At 33.6% G+C, this 20,920-nt stretch overlaps 1 protein-coding gene across 2 annotated transcripts in view; it reads right to left on the minus strand.

Annotated features, from left to right (window-relative positions):
- Window positions 1-20,920, minus strand: part of zfpm2b (zinc finger protein, FOG family member 2b) — a 93,684-nt gene that overhangs the window by 64,868 nt on the left and 7,896 nt on the right. For both annotated transcript variants that reach the window (XM_087294831.1, NM_001039524.1), the window contains 2 exon segments: window positions 5,597-5,752; window positions 817-918 (listed from right to left, as the gene is read on the minus strand). In XM_087294831.1, the coding sequence (XP_087150957.1) occupies window positions 817-918; window positions 5,597-5,752 (258 nt within the window).

The raw sequence follows: 20,920 nt of genomic DNA on the forward strand, positions 1-20,920 counted from the left end.
TTTATATAACCACAGCCAAATCCAACCATAACCAAAAATTATAATTACCCCATAATTGACTCACCCTCAAGCCACCCTCTGTATTTTTGACATTTTTCTGTCAGATGAACACAGTTTCAAATTTAATAGCGCTTTAAAAATTGCATGCATGTTATGTGTGACGCATGAGTAGACACATGTATATGGCAAGATCCTGTATAATGTTAGGGGCCAATCCCACTAAACATGCTTTTTAGTTCTGAAAACATGAAGCGCAATACATTGCCTTTATGTCGATTTTAGCATAGAGCAGTGCACTTTGCTTTTTTTGTTGATAGGCAACCAATTTTTGATGGAGCACTCTATGCACTTTTAGTTGAAAAACAGAAACACAGTGCAGAAATAGTGCTCGACATCACATGCTCGAGCACAAAACCGTAAGTGATTCCCATGTGATGCAGTAATTGCCGAAGCTTCTACTATGAATGCATCTTATGTCATGTGTCATATATATACGTCAGTCATGCATAACATGTATTCTGCTGCCTCTGTCTGACTGCGTTCAGAAAGTTGAAGTTTGAGGGTGAGTAAATTGTGAGATAATCTTCATTTTTGGTTGAAGTTTTTCCTAAATTTTGTAGTGCACATATGAACACAAAAAATGAAAATAGATTAATAGCTAAACAAATTAAATGAAAAGCATTTTTTTAAAATATCTTTACATACAATAATTTTATGCAAATGTACCCAAAAAAATTGGGGATTTTTTTATCATATTGCATTTTTTTAGTCTATGTTGCATTGTATTATTAAGATGTGACTGGACGGCTGTCTTACTTGGGCCGTCCCATTCTTCTGCTGTCACTGGGCTGGACTGGACTCTCTCTTCTTGTCCGTCACTGTCTTGTTGCTCCACCTTAACACTTCCACCCATTTCACCTGTACAAAGACATCAAAGTTCAGGGATTTTTCAGTACAAAGAGTCAAACTGCAGCACAATCTGGAAGCCAGACAGCGACGGGCAATCTGGCTCTTGCACCGGCAGCAGCTGCTCATATTCTTCCATTTAAAAGCCTTATTCCTTGTAATTCCAATGCGCAGTTTCTCATTTTGAATTCTTTCAAGTGTCTGCTGTGGGATTTTATGCTCGTTCCTTTGGAGAGAATGGAAAAGAGACAGAGAGCAAGTCCCTGGACCCACCTTGATCACAGACTCGCTGCCTGTGTTAAGCCCTGTGACCAAACTTATTGGAAATGTTTAATTACAGTGTTGGGAAAGAAATTAAGCTACAAGATGATTCCTTAATTAAGCTGTGATTAAGGATTTTCTGCCTTTGGCTCTGACACCACGGGCAAAGTACTATTTAACACCGTCACAGGCAAGAGAAGTTAACTCCAAGAACAGGCCTATTTACCTCAGATCCTCACATAACTTCACAGAGAGAGAATCAGTCCATGTCGTCTGTGGACAGGAAATTCCTTTCTAGCGACTGGAATGGATAAAACCCGTATGATCTCAAAACTCAAGCTGAATAAATACATAGACAGAGCCAAGTATTAAACCTTCTTGAAGAGACAAGACAAGCAGAATGCTGCTAAAAAAGCTGCTTTGTGTTTAAACGTTTGTGGACAATCTGAGAATAAAAAAAAAAAAACGAGCTTTATACACTGTAAAAAAAATTAAATAACAAGTTCTGTGTTTTGTGATTCACAGGGTTTTTTCAGTTTGTAAATGGTTATGAATTGCATATAACATACTTAATATATTGTATATAAAGACTATAAATTAGCAGTAGTGGCAATTTACAAAACCAACCTAAGCAATACATCACTTTAAACTATTCAAATTGTCAATAGAAATGTCACTTTTAAAACCTTTCTACAATAAAAGAATGAAAGATCAAAGTTACAACTCAAAATTCAAAAGCATAAATAAATTATATATGTATAATTAGATATATGATTTGGGCGGCACAGTGGCTCAGTGGTTAGCACTGTCACCTCACAGCAAGTAGGTTGCTGGTTTGAGCCATTAGGGGAGAATATCTAATTGCGATTTTTTTTGACAGATATTACGATTTTGATTTGATTTGCTATTTAATTTTGTAGTCAAGCTTCAGCTCAATAATCTGCATCGTAGCTTCTTACGGCTAAAATGCAGGGATTGTTAGTTTAAAAAAAAAGGAACTGAAAGATATTAACTTCCTTAAACATTTATTCTAATTCATTTATTTATTTATTTTTATCAAAGAAATGTTTTCATACAATAATAAAACAATAAACATTATAGTTTCCTTTCTCGATTTTTGGTTTTAACCCAAGTCCCACCCCAAGAACTGAACATCTAAAGGCAGCTTAACACAATAGTTAGAGTCAAATAAAGTAATTAAAGTCATGCATGTCGTAACATAACAGTGATGATGGAAGAAGGAGAAAGATTTTTTTTCACAAATAACGGGAAGAAAAATAAATAAATAAATAAAAAATTGCAGGACAAATTACAATAAAGACAAGAAACAGCATGATGTGGATACAAAGAGATGTACAGATTATTTAACCACAGGTGAATTCTTGCAGATTTTTAAAATATGATAAAATAGATTCACAGTACGTATAGAACCTGTCTACCGAATCTTTTAGTGTGTATTAAATCTTTTCTAGTTTTTGAGTTTTTGAAAAAACATCACATCTTCAAACCAGGCTGTCACAGATGGGGGTGTGGAGGATTTCCTCAAATTTATTTTTAAATATTGAATGATCGTACCTTTCTTTAAACAAGTTGAACTCAAATCGGGGAGATAGTATAGCTTAATAACAACAAAAAATAATACTTATAAAAATACAGAACACTCAGCAAACTAACATGGCTGAAAAAACTCTGCAATTGTACATTGCTGTTGCTCGCTACTGCATTGTGTCTCACTGGTTTTACTTTCAGTTGACTTTTTAACAAGACATTCATCACTTAACTGTACTCACTCAGTTGCTAGAAGTAAGACTATCACACACAGACGGCAGTCACGCATTTGATCTGGGAAGGGGAAAATAAATAACACAAATATATTTTATATCGCAGCCCCTTGCTAATAACAGCGTTTCAATTGAAATTCGATTTTGATCAATCGCACAGTCCTACCCCACAGTCCAAACACATGTGCTAAAGGTAAACTGAATAAGCTAAATTGCCCTTAGTGTGAGCACTGTGTGGGCTACGCAGTGGCGCAGTAGGTAGTGCTTTTGCCTGCAAGAAGGTCACTGGTTCGAGTTTCGGCTGGGTCAGTTGCTGTTTCTGTGTGGAGTTTTCCCAGCGTTCTTGTGGGTTTCCTCAATGTGCTCTGGTTTCCCCCACAGTCCAAAGACATGCGGTACAGGTGAATTGGCTAGGCTAAATTGTCCAGAGTGTATGACTGTGAATAAGTGTGTATGGATGTTTCCTAGAGATGGGTTTCAGCTGGAAGGGCATCCGCTGCATAAAAACATATGCTGATTAAGTTGGCGGTTCATTTCACTGTGGCGACCACGGATTAATAAAGGGACTAAGCCGAAAAAAAAAAGAATGAATGAATGAATGAATGTATGTTTGTGAATGCTAGAGTGTGTGGGTGTTTCCCAGGGCTGGGTTGCGACTTGTAGGGCATCCGCTGCGTAAAACATAAGCTGGATAAGTTGGAGGTTCATTTCGCTGTGGCGACCCCTGATAAATAAAGGGACTAAGATAAAGTAAATTGAAAGAATGAATGATTTAAGATGAATCAAAAAATTTAGAGAACTGTAAAAAAATTCAGAGTTCATATTACAAATATATACAATTGCACTTCCAGTTGGATGCATTCTCTGTACAGCTTTACTGGAAATCTGACATTTGCACAGATCCATTTTTCTTTTACTAATTAATTAACTTTCTTGTCTCTACTAATGTAATTATAAATTTCCAATCATAACTCATCTAGCTGCCATAATCTCTTCTGTTATTTTTGACATTTTCATTATACGGTTCACAGATTAACTACTCTGTTTTATGACTTATCATATCAGTAATAAACCTCAAGCGTAACGCTTTTACAAATTTATTTATTCATGTTGAAGTAATTAATAAGCATTCCAGAGCATCTCGAAATGACCCCACAGAGGAAAATCACAAACGGTAAATCAAAACTCATTTTCATCAGGTAGAGGTGTCATGATCTATACTTTTATTCTTGACATTTGCATTATACGGTTCACAGATTGAAAAAGCAATTATGTGATCAAGTGAGAGAAGCAGAAGAAAAAAAAATCGAGCAAAACAATAAATATTCAAATATTCAAAAATGTTTCTTCGCCGCTGCCCTTCAAAACTTAATAGGTCAAAACATGTGAAGAAATGAAAAAGAACGGCCCCTCTTTCTTTTCAGCAAGAACAAAAGGAAACAGTCACACATCGTTCCGCCAATTTCCAACAAAAAAAAGAGACGCAAGTGATTGCTCTTTTGAAGATTGCATGCTCGCAGGCAAGGCAGGTACTTTACGCACTTCACTTCTGCTGTCGCAAACTTTTGGACGTCGGGGATACCGAGACAGGCATTTCAAAGAGAAGATTCATCGTTTACAAATAAAAAAGCATAACGTTAGGATGCTGAGTGAATTTCAAATGGCTGGGGGGTCTGAATTATCCCGTTGTGACGGTGAGGTGTGGCCGGCAGAGACGCCTGTAATTGAATTTCAGTTCAAAGAGCTGATGCTATTAGCTGGAGTTTGATGGTGGAAGCCTGCAGCTAATACCAGCAACTCTGTTGTTATTTACTATGACCAATAACCCTGTTAGTAACATATACAGTAGGTCTTCCCTTAAAATGCCATATTTCTTCAATCTTCCCTTTCATATTCAAATTCAATTTCAGCACAAAACCAAACACTGCTCTGAGCTAAAGCGGCCGCGGTGGGAAGGTGGGAAAAGATTTCGGGCTCTGGAAAAGGTATGATACTTTTAATATTTACTGAGGATTGTGGAATACAATGCAAAGAATGCATTCCTCTACTAAATTAGCATACACTTTTGTTTAAATATTTAAAAAAAAAAAAAGAAAATAATTAAAAAATTATGCATTCCGCCGAATTGTATGTGTATTGTGGCACTTTAAAAAAAAAAAAATCAGACATGTCTGTCGTAACACATTCATAATTCACACTTTTTTATGAGATTTGTTGTTCTATAAAACTGTCATAACTTCATATGTTTCAGCTAAAACCATAATGTTAATAATCAGCTGCCCAACTTCCTTTTCTGCGTTGGTCAAAAGCTACATCTCTTTATCTTTAAAAAATCTGTCCCATTCAACCTCAGACCATTTTAAACAAATTCTATAAAGTCAATAGCTACTGGTTAACAGATTTCTTCAAAATAACTAATTTTGTGTTCATCTAAAGAAAGAAAGTCAAGTTGTAACTATTTTTTTTTTTAATGAACCATTCTTTTAAAACATTGGTAAAGTTTCATTCCCTTGCTAAAAAATGAATTTATGTGTCACTCCTTGTGAAAACCAACAGCATATCAACAGCATGCTAAAATGTATTTGAAAGCCAAGCTCTGATCAGTTAAAGTTTCCTCTAGCTATGCTTTTGATGGTAAATGAGCTCACCGTTCCTCGAGTGATCTCCATCTTTAGAGATGCCGTTCTCTGGGTCAGAGAAGTAAATTGGGTCGTCCTCCACAGACTGGTCTTCTTCTTTTAAAATCTCTTTCTTCTCACACAGCGTCTCCTCAGAGTCCGCCTCAAGCCCATTTTCAAACACTCCTGTCAAATAATAGACAAACAAATGCACAGCATTGAGAAATAATTACCAATGTACACTTTACAAAAAAAGGCTTATTATGGAAACATTGACTTTAAAATTATATGCATTATCATGAACTCAATGCATTATATTTTTTTGGATATTTAACTGCATGTTTAACAGGGGTTAAATTAACATTTAGTATTCTTAAAATGCAATTAAATTAAATGAAAGTAAAGTGTTTTTTTTGAGCCACTTACCTTGGGCTTAAACACACTGTCTGATATTTTATTTATCAAAATGGCTAACATTGTCTTTAAAAATAAAAAAATAAATAAAAATTCAATACAACAAGTTGAACTTCTTGAGACAGACAATCCTGTAGTTTATTAAATACAGCTAAATCAAAACGACTGTGAAAATAACTGTTTAAAAAAATTATTTAAACAATTATGTTGTACTTATATAGAAATATATATATTTATCGAATTAGATGGCTTTCAAGTGTGTTAAGCGAAAACAACAACAACAACATTTTAAACAGATTTTACGTTAACCCCTAAATTAAAATTCACTCTCTATTTACTTCCCCTCAAGTGGTTTCAAACCTCCCGAAAAAAGTGTTACAAAAGTTTATTTCTTCTGTTCTGAAGATATTTTACAGAAAGCTGAAAACCTGTAACCATTGACTCCCATAGAAACACAACTACTATAGAAGTCAATGATTGCAGGTTTATAGCTTTTCTCAAAATATATTCTTTTAAGTTTAACAGAAGCAAGAAACAAAGGGTAGAACAAATAAAAGGTAAGCAAGTCATTTTTGGGTTAAAGTACAGTACAGTAAGTGCACATTTAGTCCTTCTTGAGATAGACAATCAGGTAGTTTATTATACAGTTAAATCAAAACACATTTTTTCAACTGTATGATAAAAAACGTGAAGTGTATGTTGTGCAACCAGCAAGCCGCATGACTCCAAGTCCATCAAACATTGCAATATGAAATCAGCACTAAAAAGTCACATACCAACACGTAGCATGCCAAATATGACAGCTCTGTAATGTTTTGTACCTTCCATATAACTATATACGAACGTAACAGCAAAGTGTTCAAGCAAAGCCAACACAGGAACCGATCCAAAGCCTAAGGTTACGTCTGCTCTGAGATAACTTGTTCACGCAAGCAGCGCCATTGAAGGTAGACATAGCACACTTTCTTATTAATTTGCCTTATCAGTGGGTACAATGTTGATTTTTCATTTGCTTTGCCATGCCTTTGGGTGGTACACCCGTGCAATCACAAAGTTCATTTTTCTCTGTTTGATTAATTTCTTTCCTCTGTCAAAAAAGGGGAGACATTGGCTACATTCTATCAAGAGAGTCCTTTTCCCTTCCAGCTGTACATGTACTTTGATATTTGCATATTAATGTTTTTTTCTTCAATCAGGGGGCACGGAGGAACAGCACCCACCTGAACGAAATTAAACAGACTCGGTTTTCACCTTTGATATTAAAAATAATCTGCCTTCCGTGTTTACAGGGCTGAACGCTGTAAGGACGGATGTATATTTGCCAAAGGAGGGTGCTAAATTGTCTCCTGAGGTGAACAAAACTTGACAAAGTCTCCTAAATTTTGAATAACATTAATATTTTTCATGAGCTGATCAAATTAGTGAGATTTTTTTCTGTGTTTATAGAAGCTAATCATAACTTATTTAGACACCTTCAATGTTTGTCACAGAATTTCTCACATTATCACAGTTTATTCACTTTATTCTAGATCAGGGGTCACCAACCCTGTTTCTGGAGAGCTACCTTCCTGCAGATTTTAGTTGCAACCCTGACCAAACACACCTGTTTGTAATTATCAAGTGCTGCTTTAGGTACTATTAATTGGTTCAGGTGTGTTTGATCAGAGTTGGGACTGAATTCTGCAGGTAGGTAGCTCTCCAGGAACAGGGTTGGTGATCCCTGCTCTAGATAATGGTAATCAATATTGATAGAAAGGTACAGTATGTAAAGGATTACACTTTAATTTAAGGCAAAATAACAATGCTAGTGACTCACCATCCCCACATTCCTCTGAGGTGGTTACAAATACAAATACTGCACACACAACAGTAGGCTTAAATAAGCATGAGCATATTGACAACACAGTCTAACAATCATAACAACAGTCTAACAACCACAGTCTATAATTTATATAGTCATTTATTAATTTGTTTCATATAATATTAACCCTCATCTAATGAAACTGGTGGGTACAATGTTTTCAGCACAATTCTATTCTTGGTTTAATTTTGGGGACCGCCACTCAGAGATCATCCTCAATGTGTAGTTGTGGCCTCTATTTATTTGTAATGTGTTTGATTGCCAGAAAGCTGTCAGAAAGTTTAACCTGGTGCTATAAAATCCAACTGTGGTGTTAATTTAACGTAAAATCCAATCCAATCTAACACACAACCTTATGAAGAAATAAAAAAAGGCTGATGGCTTTTTTATTTGCATGTGTTGCTTTTTTATGTATGTATTAACTACTATTTTTATGTGGGTTATGGATAAAATATAGTAATTCTAATAGTTTAATAAAATTTATTTGACTTTTGATAATCACCAAGCGACCCCCTGTCATTTTCCCACGACCCCCACTTCGGGAACCAGTGATTTAAGGTAGAGTTTTCACCCTTTATGAATTATTAACTATAATTTTAGCTCAACAAATAAATCAATTTCTAATTTGCTGCTTATTAATAGCAAGTAATTGAGTTTAAGTATCAGGTAGGATTATGTAGAATAAGATCAAGCAGAATATGCACTTTAAATGTAAAAATAAACAGCCAACATTTACTATTGCCAATGTTACAGAATTAGTACTTAAACTTAAGTGTTTTCAGTTATAACATCAAAAACACAATTTTGGCAATTTGAAATGTCAATTTGATGTCGTTTTTCAAACTTCAAAGCAGTTAGATGCATTGTAGGGGTACGAAATGCACTGTAAATTTTAGATCGAAGCTTTCAGATGATTAAAACATTTCCTATAATATTATCAATGGGACATCAATATATGGATGTCAAATGGACATCAGGTTTTTGACATCAAATCGATTTACATTTTGACATGTTTTTACATCAGGGTGCCTGCTGGGCTGTAGCCATTAGTAAAAAAAAAAAACAATCTAAAATGAAATCTAGTAAATAATTTTTGGTATGACTGTGTGTGAGTGCATGTATTGGGGTTCTATGATTTTGTGATTGGGGTTAGAAAACTCTTTTCATTAGCTTTATGAATGGCCTCTTTGTAGGAGCAAAGGGAGTGACTGACTGGGTGCTTGAAAGGAGACACAGATGTGCTGAACAAGGTCATTTTCATCATTGATCTAGTAGCAAAAACAAAAAAACTCCAGCTTACATCAGAAGATGACTGTGTTATGTCTCAGTGGTTACTCCTTCACCAGCGTATAGACTTAAATTGACAAGTCATTTAGATTTTAACTCATGAAAATAAGTCCTTGAAAATTCCTTTGGTGTTTAATGAAAGTGGATAGCAGCTTAGATAACAGGAAAACTTCACAGAATTCGACCGTGTGCGTTTATATTGAAATCCTTTGATTAGAGACAGCGCTTTATGATAAAATTAAATACTGTACAGACAATAAACATTGCTTATGAGGTTTTTATTATTTGAAAATAACTGCCTTAAAATGCTTCATGGTAAATTTCTGTGATAAACTGTGATAATGTTTAATCAATTATTCACATCAGCTAAATATAGGAGTAAGTTACTGTGAACTTAATACTAAATAAATCTGTTTCATACTATATTTTAATCATATTTTAATAAGCAAATAAGGACATTGTAATCTCACTTAAGTTAGACCAGCCTTTCAGAAACAAAACTTTGTATCTTACGTATGTTTTCAACTTAATTTAAGAATGATTTAATTTAAGAATGAAGAGTTTATTGAACTGGAAAAAGGTAAATAAATAAGAATACATTTTTGGAGCGTAATATTATTTTATAAAATATGTTTTTTACATTAATTTGACTAGCATTCTTCCAGATTAGTGAAAATATAATGTAATCTGCTGTAAAAATTGTGTTTGTTGAAATAATATAACATATTAATGCTAATATTACAAACAGCAAGTTTCTTAAGTAATCTTGCTAAACTGGACTTTTTCATTTTATTTATCACAATTTATTTGGTCAGGGTAAAATATGAAAAAGTTTGAACTCAGACATGGAATGATTTAAAATTCACGTGTACCAATTCATCAAAAAATAAGAAAATGAGAAATATAACAAAATTACATTTTCATGTTGACTTTGACAAAACAGTGACTAATTAAGCACTCACACTGTTTGCAAACACCTAACCTCCTTCCAGCAGACCTAAACTCCAGCTAGCCACTGAAAAACTCCGGCTTCCTCTAAAATACACACATAGGCTAGACACACAAAGCAGAAAACACACAAAGTGAAATATGCAAGTATGCGGGCATGATCTGAGTGACTGCTAATTTCATGCTTGGATTTGCGGCTCGCCTGCGATGTTGGAGGCGTGTGTTTGCATGGTGATAGCGGCCCGGCTCGGTATCAGCTGGCTTCAGTGTAGAGCCATGCTGCCCCGTCGCACACCGCAGCCAAAGCAGGACGCTCTCCAGCGCTCTAATTACACCTGAGCTAATTCAATCTGACAGTGCCGAGCCGCATGGAAATCAGCCTTCTTTTCCCTGCCATTCCGGCCTCTTCTTGCTATCTCGCTATTTTCCAGTACAGTTTTTTTTTTATCTGACCAAAGATTGATGAGTTGGAATGGCATGCTACCAATTATTTTCCTATGTAAATTTAATGCAGTGTGCAAGATGCAGTTGTGTGCCTATGGTTGTGTGTGTATAGAAAATTTGCAAAATATAAAATAATACTTAGTGCGTTACTACTAAAAAATTGATTAATTACTAATTAACAATGACATAATTAAAACTGTATTTAAACTACTTTTCTAATTAGTTTGTCTGAAAAGTAACTTTACTTGACTCAATACAATCAAATCACTATCAAATATATATATATATATATATATATATATATATATATATATATATATATATATATATATATATAATTTATTTTTTATTTTTTATTGAATGTCACCATGTTTAATATGGACAATAAATTGTTATCTTTTTCTTACATATTATCTTTTTCTTACATTTTCTTACACTTTTTCTTACAATCATTACATTGGTTTAATTTATTTTATTCTTTAATTCATTACTTGATAAATGTAACTTTCTTTAGTTAGAAAAATAGAATTATTCTGCATGATACTTGTATTACAAAACTACAAATAACCTGTGTCTCTGAATTTATTTACTAATTTTTCTAAATCAATTTTTTTTGTATAATATTTAAGGCATGTACAGTTAAAGTCAGAATTATTAGCTCCCCTTTGATTTATTTTTTTTTTCTTTTCCCATTATTTACCAAATTATGTTTAATAGAGCAAGGACATTTTCACAGTATGTCTGATAATATTTTTCCTTCTGGGGAAAGTCTTATTGTTTTATTTTAGAATAAAAGAAGTTTAAATTTTTTTTAAAACATTTTAAGGTCAAAATTATTTAATTATTTAAATTATTTTCTTCCAATAGTCTACAGAACAAATCATCGTTAAAAAATAAACAGGGGGGCTAATAATTCTGACTTCAATTGTACATTATATGAGATTACCCTAAAATAAAAAGTAATTCCTTACTTTACTATTTCAGTGGAAATGTAATTGCAAATCAGTAACACTGGCGCCAACACTGGTAGCCCACAACACAGAATACTTCAAGTTCAAGTTCAAGTTCAATTTACTTCTATAGCAAGTTTCCAACTGCCAAAAGGCTGCACAGAGTGCTTTACAGAGAAAAAATAAACTAACGATAGAAACAGCAATAGGCACATAACAAGAAAGAGCATAGAAAGTGTAACAATAAAAAGAGCAAAAAAAAAAATACAAAATCGAAATTTTTGCCTATTTAAAAGATTCTAAAACAGTTGACCAAAACTAAACACGATTAAGAATACTTCATCCCCTAATGCAGTGCACTTCACTTGATCTTTCTTTTCAAGTTGATGAATGAACAAAAAATGCTGTGTTTACTTCACATTGTAATTTCAACGCTGGTTGAAATTACTGGGTCAGTTGGCATTTCTGTGTGGAGTTTGCATGTTCTCCCCCACAGACCAAAATCATACAGTACAGGTAAATCGAATAAACTAAATTGGAAGGTCAGAATGCAAGAATGTATGGGTGTTTCCCGGTGTTGTGTTGCGGCTGGAAGGGCATCCATTGCGTAAAACATAAACTGGATAAGTTGGCGGTTCTTTCTGCTGTGGCGATCACTGATTAATAAAGGGACTAAGCTGAAAAGAATATTAATGTAATTTTATTGTGACGTTAACTCAAAGCTGTTCAAGTCTTCGGATTAAGAATAAGACATTTATTTAGCACATAAATAAAATGATGGAGGTAAGGTGGTACAGTGGACATATAGTACAAGTCAAAGCTGTCAGAAAATCTCAGCTTAAAACTATTTTACTTTACATGAATTTAAATGATCTCATACGTACATTTGGATGATTTGGCCACATCCTCAGTGATGTTGTATTTAGGAGTGGTATTAGGGGTGGAAAAGATACATTTTTAGCTTGACTATCATTGTACATAGAGCGTCACGGTGGCACAGTGGGTAGCACGATCGTCTCACAGCAAGAAGTTTGCTGGTTTGAGCCCTGGCTGGGTCAGTTGGCATTTCTGTGTGGAGTTTGCATGTTATCCACGTGTTTGTGTGGGTTCCCTTCAGGTGCTCTGGTTTCCCCCACAGTCCAAAGACATGTGGTACAGGTGAATAAGCTAAATTGGTGTGAATGTAAAAGTGTGTGGGTGTTTCCCAGTGTTGGGTTGCGGCTAGAAGGGCATCCACCTGGGGACCCGTGATTAATTAAGGGACTTAAGTCGAAAAGAAAATGAATGAATGAAAGAATGACATTTTACAAATTTGCCACTTTTTAACTAATATGCAAATATACCTTTTTTTTTTTAAATCAGGCTGAAATTATTAGTTTACAACTTTGATTTTTATGCCCTTAATTTAACCAAATAAATAAATGAAAACGCAACTGATCCACATAAACTCGACGCTATATTGACACTGTAGTCTGCACTTCATAACTGAATTAAAGTCACCATGAAATCAAAACGGTAAATTCTTGTTTATGGACTAGTTTAGTGTTCATTATAAATTATACATGAGTGACAAAATATAAACTGTTTAAATGTTAATGATCAAAATGTATGCGCTCTCAAGTTTACTCAATGTGAGAACGGGATCCACCTGTCAATAACCCAACCCAGGACCACCAATAGCAAACTACATTTATTACACATATCCAATCGATTCTTGATTTTGAAATTTTGGACTAAAGTAAATCCCACTCAACAGTTATCCTTGCTTAAAAAATGCAGTTTCATTTGGACATTCATCCCAACGGTGACTTCTATGCACCTGAATGAGGTTATGTGAATGTCAATGTCATATTTATTTAAAGTACGAATCATACAATGCATATATAGTGTGTACTTGTAAATAATGATATATATATATATATATATATATATATATATATATATATATATATATATATATATATATATATATATATATAAACATGACAAGTTTCAACAGAATATCATGTGTTGCAAATGTATCATTTAAAAAAATACTCTTTTGCACTGACTTGACTAATTTGATGTTTTAAGAGATGCATAGAGGATGCCTGCTTGATTGTATTTCCCTGTTCTCCGTGTGAATGTCAGATTTGGATTCCTGCTTCTAAACCTCGGCACAACATCAAACAAACAGCAGTGTCAGCCTGGCACTGTATCGCGTGCCTGATCACCTCAGTGGCACAACATCTCAGTCTCTCCGCTGGGCTCTTCCCAGAACTAGATGGACCAGAGAGATGGAGAGAATAGAAAGAGAAAGACGGTGGAGGATTGAGGAAAGTCGGAATCCAAGAATACAAAGTGTTCAGGACAAAGGAGTAAGTTGTACCACCTGTTACATTGTGAAACTAAAAAGTGTTTTTAGAAATGTTATCACAAGTAGACAACTCTAAATAAAGATGTAAATGTAGTGTAGATGCTCATGTGGTTGAATGACAGCAATAATAGACCAAGTTTAACTTCTGATTTCACAGGTTCTTAAACATTAACTTAAGGGTTTAACATTACATTAAATTTAGACAAATTTAGCTGAGTGAAATTGAAAGTACTGTATGATTTGAAAAATTCAAAAAACTAGTCCTGTTTCAAAAAAAATCCTTACTAGTCCTGATTCGAACAAACCTTCATTGACTTATAGTTTTGCTGTATCAAAGCAGAAACAAAAGCTGCCAATCTTTGTTTTGTTTTCTATCATCCTCTTTTTACATTCAAGTTTAGATTGTGCTAGCTTATTATTCAATGCTAGATTAAAAGATCAGAAAAAGCATATGAATGTGACTTCCTCATCTACTTGTTTTTTGAGTGACTGAGCTGCGCCTTAAAGGGATAGTTCATCCAAAAATATATACATATATATTTATATAATATATATAATAAATATATCATATTTATCTTTCAATATATTCTCTCTTCCAACTCTTCCATATTTTATTTTGAAGAATACCAATTTAATAATGAGGTATTGGAATGAGAATGTGAACACAAATTTCCTAAGCATTCATTCATTCATTCATTTTCTTTTCGGCTTAGTCCCTTTTTTTATCCGTGGTCGCTACAGCAGAATGAACCGCTAACTATCCAGCACGTTTTTACGCAGCGGATGCCCTTCTAGCTGCACCCCATCTCTGGGAAAGATCCACACACATTAATTCACACTCATGCACTACTGACAATTTTTAGCCTACCCAATTCACCTGTACCGCATGTCTTTGGACTGCGGGGGAAACCGGAGCACCCGGATATAACTATTATTATTATTATTATTCATTATTTTCATTATTATTATTATAATTCAAATAATAAATGTTAACAAAAATTGCAAGGTAAAAAGTAACAGAGGCTAAAATATCTGCTAACAGATCTATCTTCAGTTTTCAGACACCTACGTGAAAATATACTATAGTGTTTTTAACCGTGCTGACACTGACACCTCCAATAGAGATGCAGAACTAGCGTAATAAGCTAAAATGTTGCTAGAATTGGTTTTTATGTATGGACGATTTACTGTATATTGCATCACCAAAAATGATCGAGGTCATGCCCATGTGTTGTGGAATAAGTCGATATATTGATTATTGTGACAGGTCTAAGTATATTAAGTATGCTTTTTTCTCAGAAAGGTACTGTTGATGTAGTCACTGCCTGATATTTTCTTTTTTCAGCACAGTTTACATCAGAACCTAAAGCTAAGAACACAGTACTTCCTATAGATCTCAAAGCATCTAGTCTGATATACAACTAGATTTTTTTTGTCAGCATAATCAGTGATCATCATGTTACCATAATCTCCCAACATGCTTATATCTTTGCCATGAGCAGTGTTTGTGCTGTTCTACCTTTAAATAAGATTAAATGAATGATTAGACAGCATGAAAACATTAATCAGATCTCACTCTGTAAAAAAACTCAATTATCTTAGTAGGCCTACTAGTATTTATTGAGAAGTGCAGGAACAATGAGTAGGTGGAAAATGACCTCTCTGTCATTCTCTCTGGCAAATAATCTGCTCACAGTCATCAAAACACATTAAATCAGTCATAAAATAATTAATTGTATTGATCTGAGGGGAATTTTTCTGGGTCTTTTTTTACATATCGGAAAATTTATCAAACATTATTATTTTGAAACAAACTTTAAAACTGGTCAGTTTTCAATAACAGTTTTTTTAAATAACAATACACAAATGAGATATTATTTCTGACTTACAATATGAATACTAGATGGTATCAGTGACTGAAAATGTTAATATAAAAATATTTAAAACAATAATCATATTGTGATACGATGAACATCTGACAGTTGATATTTATTCTGAGAGTCATCAGAAGATTCTTATTCCCTCCCCCATAATTATGGTTGTTTTTTTCAGGATATAATCTGAGCAGCAGAACATTTACACAGATGTCTAATCTCATTATCATCTAAAAAGAAGCTGTTCTTTTTGTGATCCCCATATTCCATTAATTCTTCATGTCAAAGAAACCATTCAAAAAAATAAAAAAAATGGCATATAATTTGCCCCCCTAAAAACTGATATAAACAGAAAGCACAACTAATAATTAAGCTCTAACAGTATTGCAGAATCCTGCAAGCACGCTATGCAATCACTAAGGTAATTAAAGAACTTAGAGGCTGTCATTTGATATCAACGGCTTTGCAGACTCAACCCCAAAAGCACTTTGAATTATGAACTTTTAAGCGCAGTTCGCAAAAGATGCTCGCACAAACTTCAGCTATCACCTATTAGTGCCCCGGATTTGTGCCATTAGCGATTTTCCACTCCGCATTTAAAAGCATGCCATCACATTTGCTGTGGAGGTGCTGAAGTTAAAATTAGACCGCAGAGCTCTCTAATCCCAACAAACACTATATATTGTGGCAGCACCCACTGTACAAGCAAACATATCTGGCTTTTCAAATGGTTCATTTATTAAGCACTTTATTAGGTATTTAATGCCCGATACCAGATTATTTGAACGTTTTGTCATGTTCAGCATCATTGTTTGGAGAGACACTAAGGATTACAACAAATATTTGCCACAAACTAAATAGCTCAAAGCTTCTTTGCACGTCTATCAAAATATAACTCTTTCTAGTAGTGCAGGTCATTTTTCATTCATTTTTTTAAACTGTAATGATACACATGTGTAATTTACAGTAAATGGAATCTATTTTTTAACATAAAACAATGCTAAATTTCTAAATATGATAGGAAAGGTTCAGTTATTTTGCTAATTGTTTCAATTATTGTTAAACTTCTTAAACTTAGTTAACATCATACCACATGGCATACTTAAAACTATTTTTTTTTCATCATATTACTGTGTTTAAAATGTGAATGAGAAATTCACTGAAAATTCTCAATAAGAGAGTTGACAAATATGTAATCTACTTCTGGTGTATCCTAAATATTTTATATAAAAATTAATGAAAGAAGAATAAATGACATGCATCAATGCATTCCACCAGAGGAAGTGCCATCACTTGGAGCAAGTCACACACTTTTCTTTTAGTGCTTTACAGATTGTTATGCCTTTTATGACTGATGCAGCATAGTTGACCCAAAACTATGACAGACATAAAATGTATTTTCATAACTTAAATTATAAATAAAACCAATTAGGGCTGCACAATATATCATTTCAGCATCAATATAGCAATAGTCACATCGCAAGATATGCAATGCTGAGTTTGTATTATATGTTATCATTTGCATGATGACTTAAAAGGAATTCAGGTATAAAAAAATTTACCATTTCTGACCTTAACTTTGATTAATTTTTTTTGCATTATTTTTATTATTATCTTTTAGTTACTAAACACTTTCTTTCAGTTCTATCTTTATTATATATATATATAGATAGTTATGCATGAAAATACTCACAACACATCCAAATACAGAAATGAAAGACAAATAGCATAGACCATGCAACAAAAATGTGTAGGAGGACCCCAAAACGTTTCTAGAATGTTTCGAAAATTCACACAGCTCAAAATTTATACATAGCTTGTTTGGCATGCTGTCCTGGGAAAGAGCCCTGAGCTCAAGGGATCCACGAGCCAAGGGCTCCCTCCCTTTTGCAGGGCGCAGGGAGATTGAGCTCAGGTCATTTAGCTGCAGAGGCTAAGGTGGACTTTCTGAAAGTAAGACATTTAGAAAAAAGACTTAGGCTTATTTTGTCTTGAATACAGAGCATATTTTGACGGTGGGAGGAAATCGGGGAATCCGAGGGAAACCCACGTGTACATGCAAACTGCACAGAAATCCCAGATGGCCCAGCGAGGACCAGACGCCATTGGTTTTCTTGCTGAGGCAACAGTGCTAGTGAGTGGGCAACCATGCCGCTCATTCTAGATGAAGGTGGAAGAAGGGGAGGAGGGCTTTACGAAGACGAAGATATTGTGGAAAAGGAAATGAGGAAATATATATAGTGACTTGGGATCCTTTGATTGGAGGATCCTGATAAGTTAATGAGGGGCAGCAGGGTCAATCATAAGCACAAGCTCCTCTCAAAATTAGTTTAGTACTAAAATTCCCTTATTAGATTTTATGCAAATAGTAAACATTAACTCATTAATCTTTGACTAAACACATGCATGAAAATACTCACAACATATGCAAATACAGAAATGCACTGCAAATAGCTCAGACAACAACAAACGTGTGTCGGGGGACCCCAGAAATTTGATAGATATCTTATTAGATTTTATAAAGATTGACTAACACTGCAGAATCATCCCAATTAATCTAACATTATAAATTCTTTTCAAATAGAGATAGTAAGTCTGGTGAAATTGTATTCATCTTGCAATATATATTACAAAATAAAAAGTATATCACAATGTCAGATTTTTTTTTCAATATCGTGCAGTCATAATACTCATAATAAATGATTTGTAGAAAATGTTTATTTTAGTTAGTAGAGTAAATACAAAAGAATTAATTGGACTTATTTTTAGACAATTGAAGCTGAATGTGTGATTCAGGAAGCAGAAACAGTCAAAATAGATAGTGGAAGTCTTTTCGATAATACTTTATATGATACGTTAATATCACATGTTCCTAAATACACATACAAACATTCTGTTTTAGAGATAACTTGATTTAATTTGTGACATGATTCAAAACTGTTTGATTTAAGGTTTCCTTTTTAAAAATGTGATCAAAGTTTAACATGGAAACACAAAATATACCCACAATTCTAGAATTTATATCAATTTATGTTTTTATATGCAACACCCACTGGGAATTTATTGGATGGTTGGATGAATGAGGTTGATCCTGCCCTTATGCCAGTAAAAAAATGTACAGTAGAAAATAGAGGTTGCTGAAGAGAGAGGGGAAGCAATTAAGATTACAAATCTTGAAGGCACGTGGATTTTAATTCTTAATTGCATGAATGTTTTGCAAGTCATTGTTATATACATGTATTTGAGTCTCTGGTGACCTATATGTTCTCTGAAAGGGTTCATTTTGAGCAGATGATTTTGCCATCAACATCAGAATGCACTGTACATTCAGCATCTGGCTCATATTTGCAATCTTAACTTTACTTCCAAAGCTATTGTTTTCATTTTCTTAAAAAAACAAACTTATTTACCAGATCCACAATCAAGTGTCACTTGTACAATAAGTTTAATTGTTTAATAATTTATCTGCACCAAAGGTTTGTTTTTTTTTGCCTGTGATCATATCATAATATCATCCTGTTGTATTGGACACAGCCACCTTAAGGAATCAGTGTTCAGTAGGGCTAGACATAATCTGCGGACATTTTTTGCATTACTGTAGAGAATTTAGTAAAAAATTGCGAATTTTTGTTGAATGGTTTTGAGAGTATCGTAAGTAAACACTTAATATATAAAATTTAAAAAAAGACATTTTTAAATTTATTTATTTTTTACAATGCAAATCCAATTAGATCCACTGATTTGGTAAACAAATCAAGTCTCTCACAAAATATTTCCAATCTACCTATATCTACTAAAAGACAGAAAATATGACTTTACAAACTGAAATATAAATAAATAATTTGAACACTTTCATTTTACTCAATAATATTACTGAAATTAATTTTAAAACTGAATAAATATAAATGTACACACGTTTACACAAGTGACTCAATGATGGGCTAAAATTCTATGGAATTCTGCAGATTTCTACAGGTGCAGATTCCATGTGAGTCCAGTGATCAGTACTCTAGAAACCCCAAATGCAATCTCACAGCAATTGGTATCTTTTTAATTTAGTGGCTAATTTGTATTTATTTGTAAAATCTCATTCATACAATTTAGCATGACTTGCTCATCTCCCAATGAGGGGTAAGGTTTGATTTGGGGACATGTCTCTTTTTAAAAAGTCACGTTTCATAAATGAAATCGCATGAATTTGTTTGAATTATAGCCACTTTCTGACAATATGTAAATAGTTAGTTTCCTCATGATATCAGGCTGTAAAACCCTATGCATTATATTAATGCTGGGGCTGTAACTTTTCAAAGTACACATTTGTATCTAAAAGTTCCATATTGATGTCTTGAAAGTGTGTAATAGTGCCCAAAGTGTTCATAATAGACTATAAAAAGTACAAAAATGTTCATTTTGAACCCCTTGAAAAACGTACCACCCCATGTCAGTTTTATACCATTATTTATGAGTATAGATTACATAATATAATGTTCAAATTTTTTTTTAATTTAATGATTTTTTTAAAAATTTTAAATTACAATTTTGATGTTGTAGTTTAACACTGCTTAAATCTGTTTAGTATCACTTTTGCTTTTTTGAAATTAATCTACTTCTGTTCTACAATTCTAAATGTTTTACATTTACAATTCCTGGATGTGTTTTGAAGAATGAAACTATCCGGGATCAAATCGTCAATAGTCAAATCCAGCTAACAGAGTAATCTACTGTATATATGAAGAATTGACCCGGTTTCTCTTTTATTGCACCATTAACAGAATTAAAAATATTCAATAAAAATCTCTCTTGTTACAATCAGTGGTGTAAAGTAACAACTTAAAGATTACTTTACTTCAATTACTGTAATTGAGTTGTTTTTCTTAAAAATAAAAAATAAAGTAATTTAGCTGCATTGTTAATGCAGTATCTGTACTTTTACTCCACTACTTTCCTTCAATCTGCAGTCACTACTTTATTTTTTCCTGTCCATGGGGATAAGAATATTCAGTTTTGTGATTCCTGTCCAATCAAATCGCACATTGAAATTAATCGCATCATACTGAACTACCTCAAGACATGCAGCAAACTGTTTAGAAGCATTAAAAGTGTTCAAGAAGATGTCCAAAATATTTACACGCAATGACCCAGAGTATATTTAGACTGCATGTTACTGAGTAAATGACAGATGTTTACAGTATGACTGAAATGCTTTTAAACAATCACTAA

This window comes from Danio rerio, chromosome 19 (assembly GCF_052040795.2).
Source record: "Danio rerio strain M-AB ecotype USA chromosome 19, GRCz13ab, whole genome shotgun sequence".
NCBI classification, from domain to species: domain Eukaryota; kingdom Metazoa; phylum Chordata; class Actinopteri; order Cypriniformes; family Danionidae; genus Danio; species Danio rerio.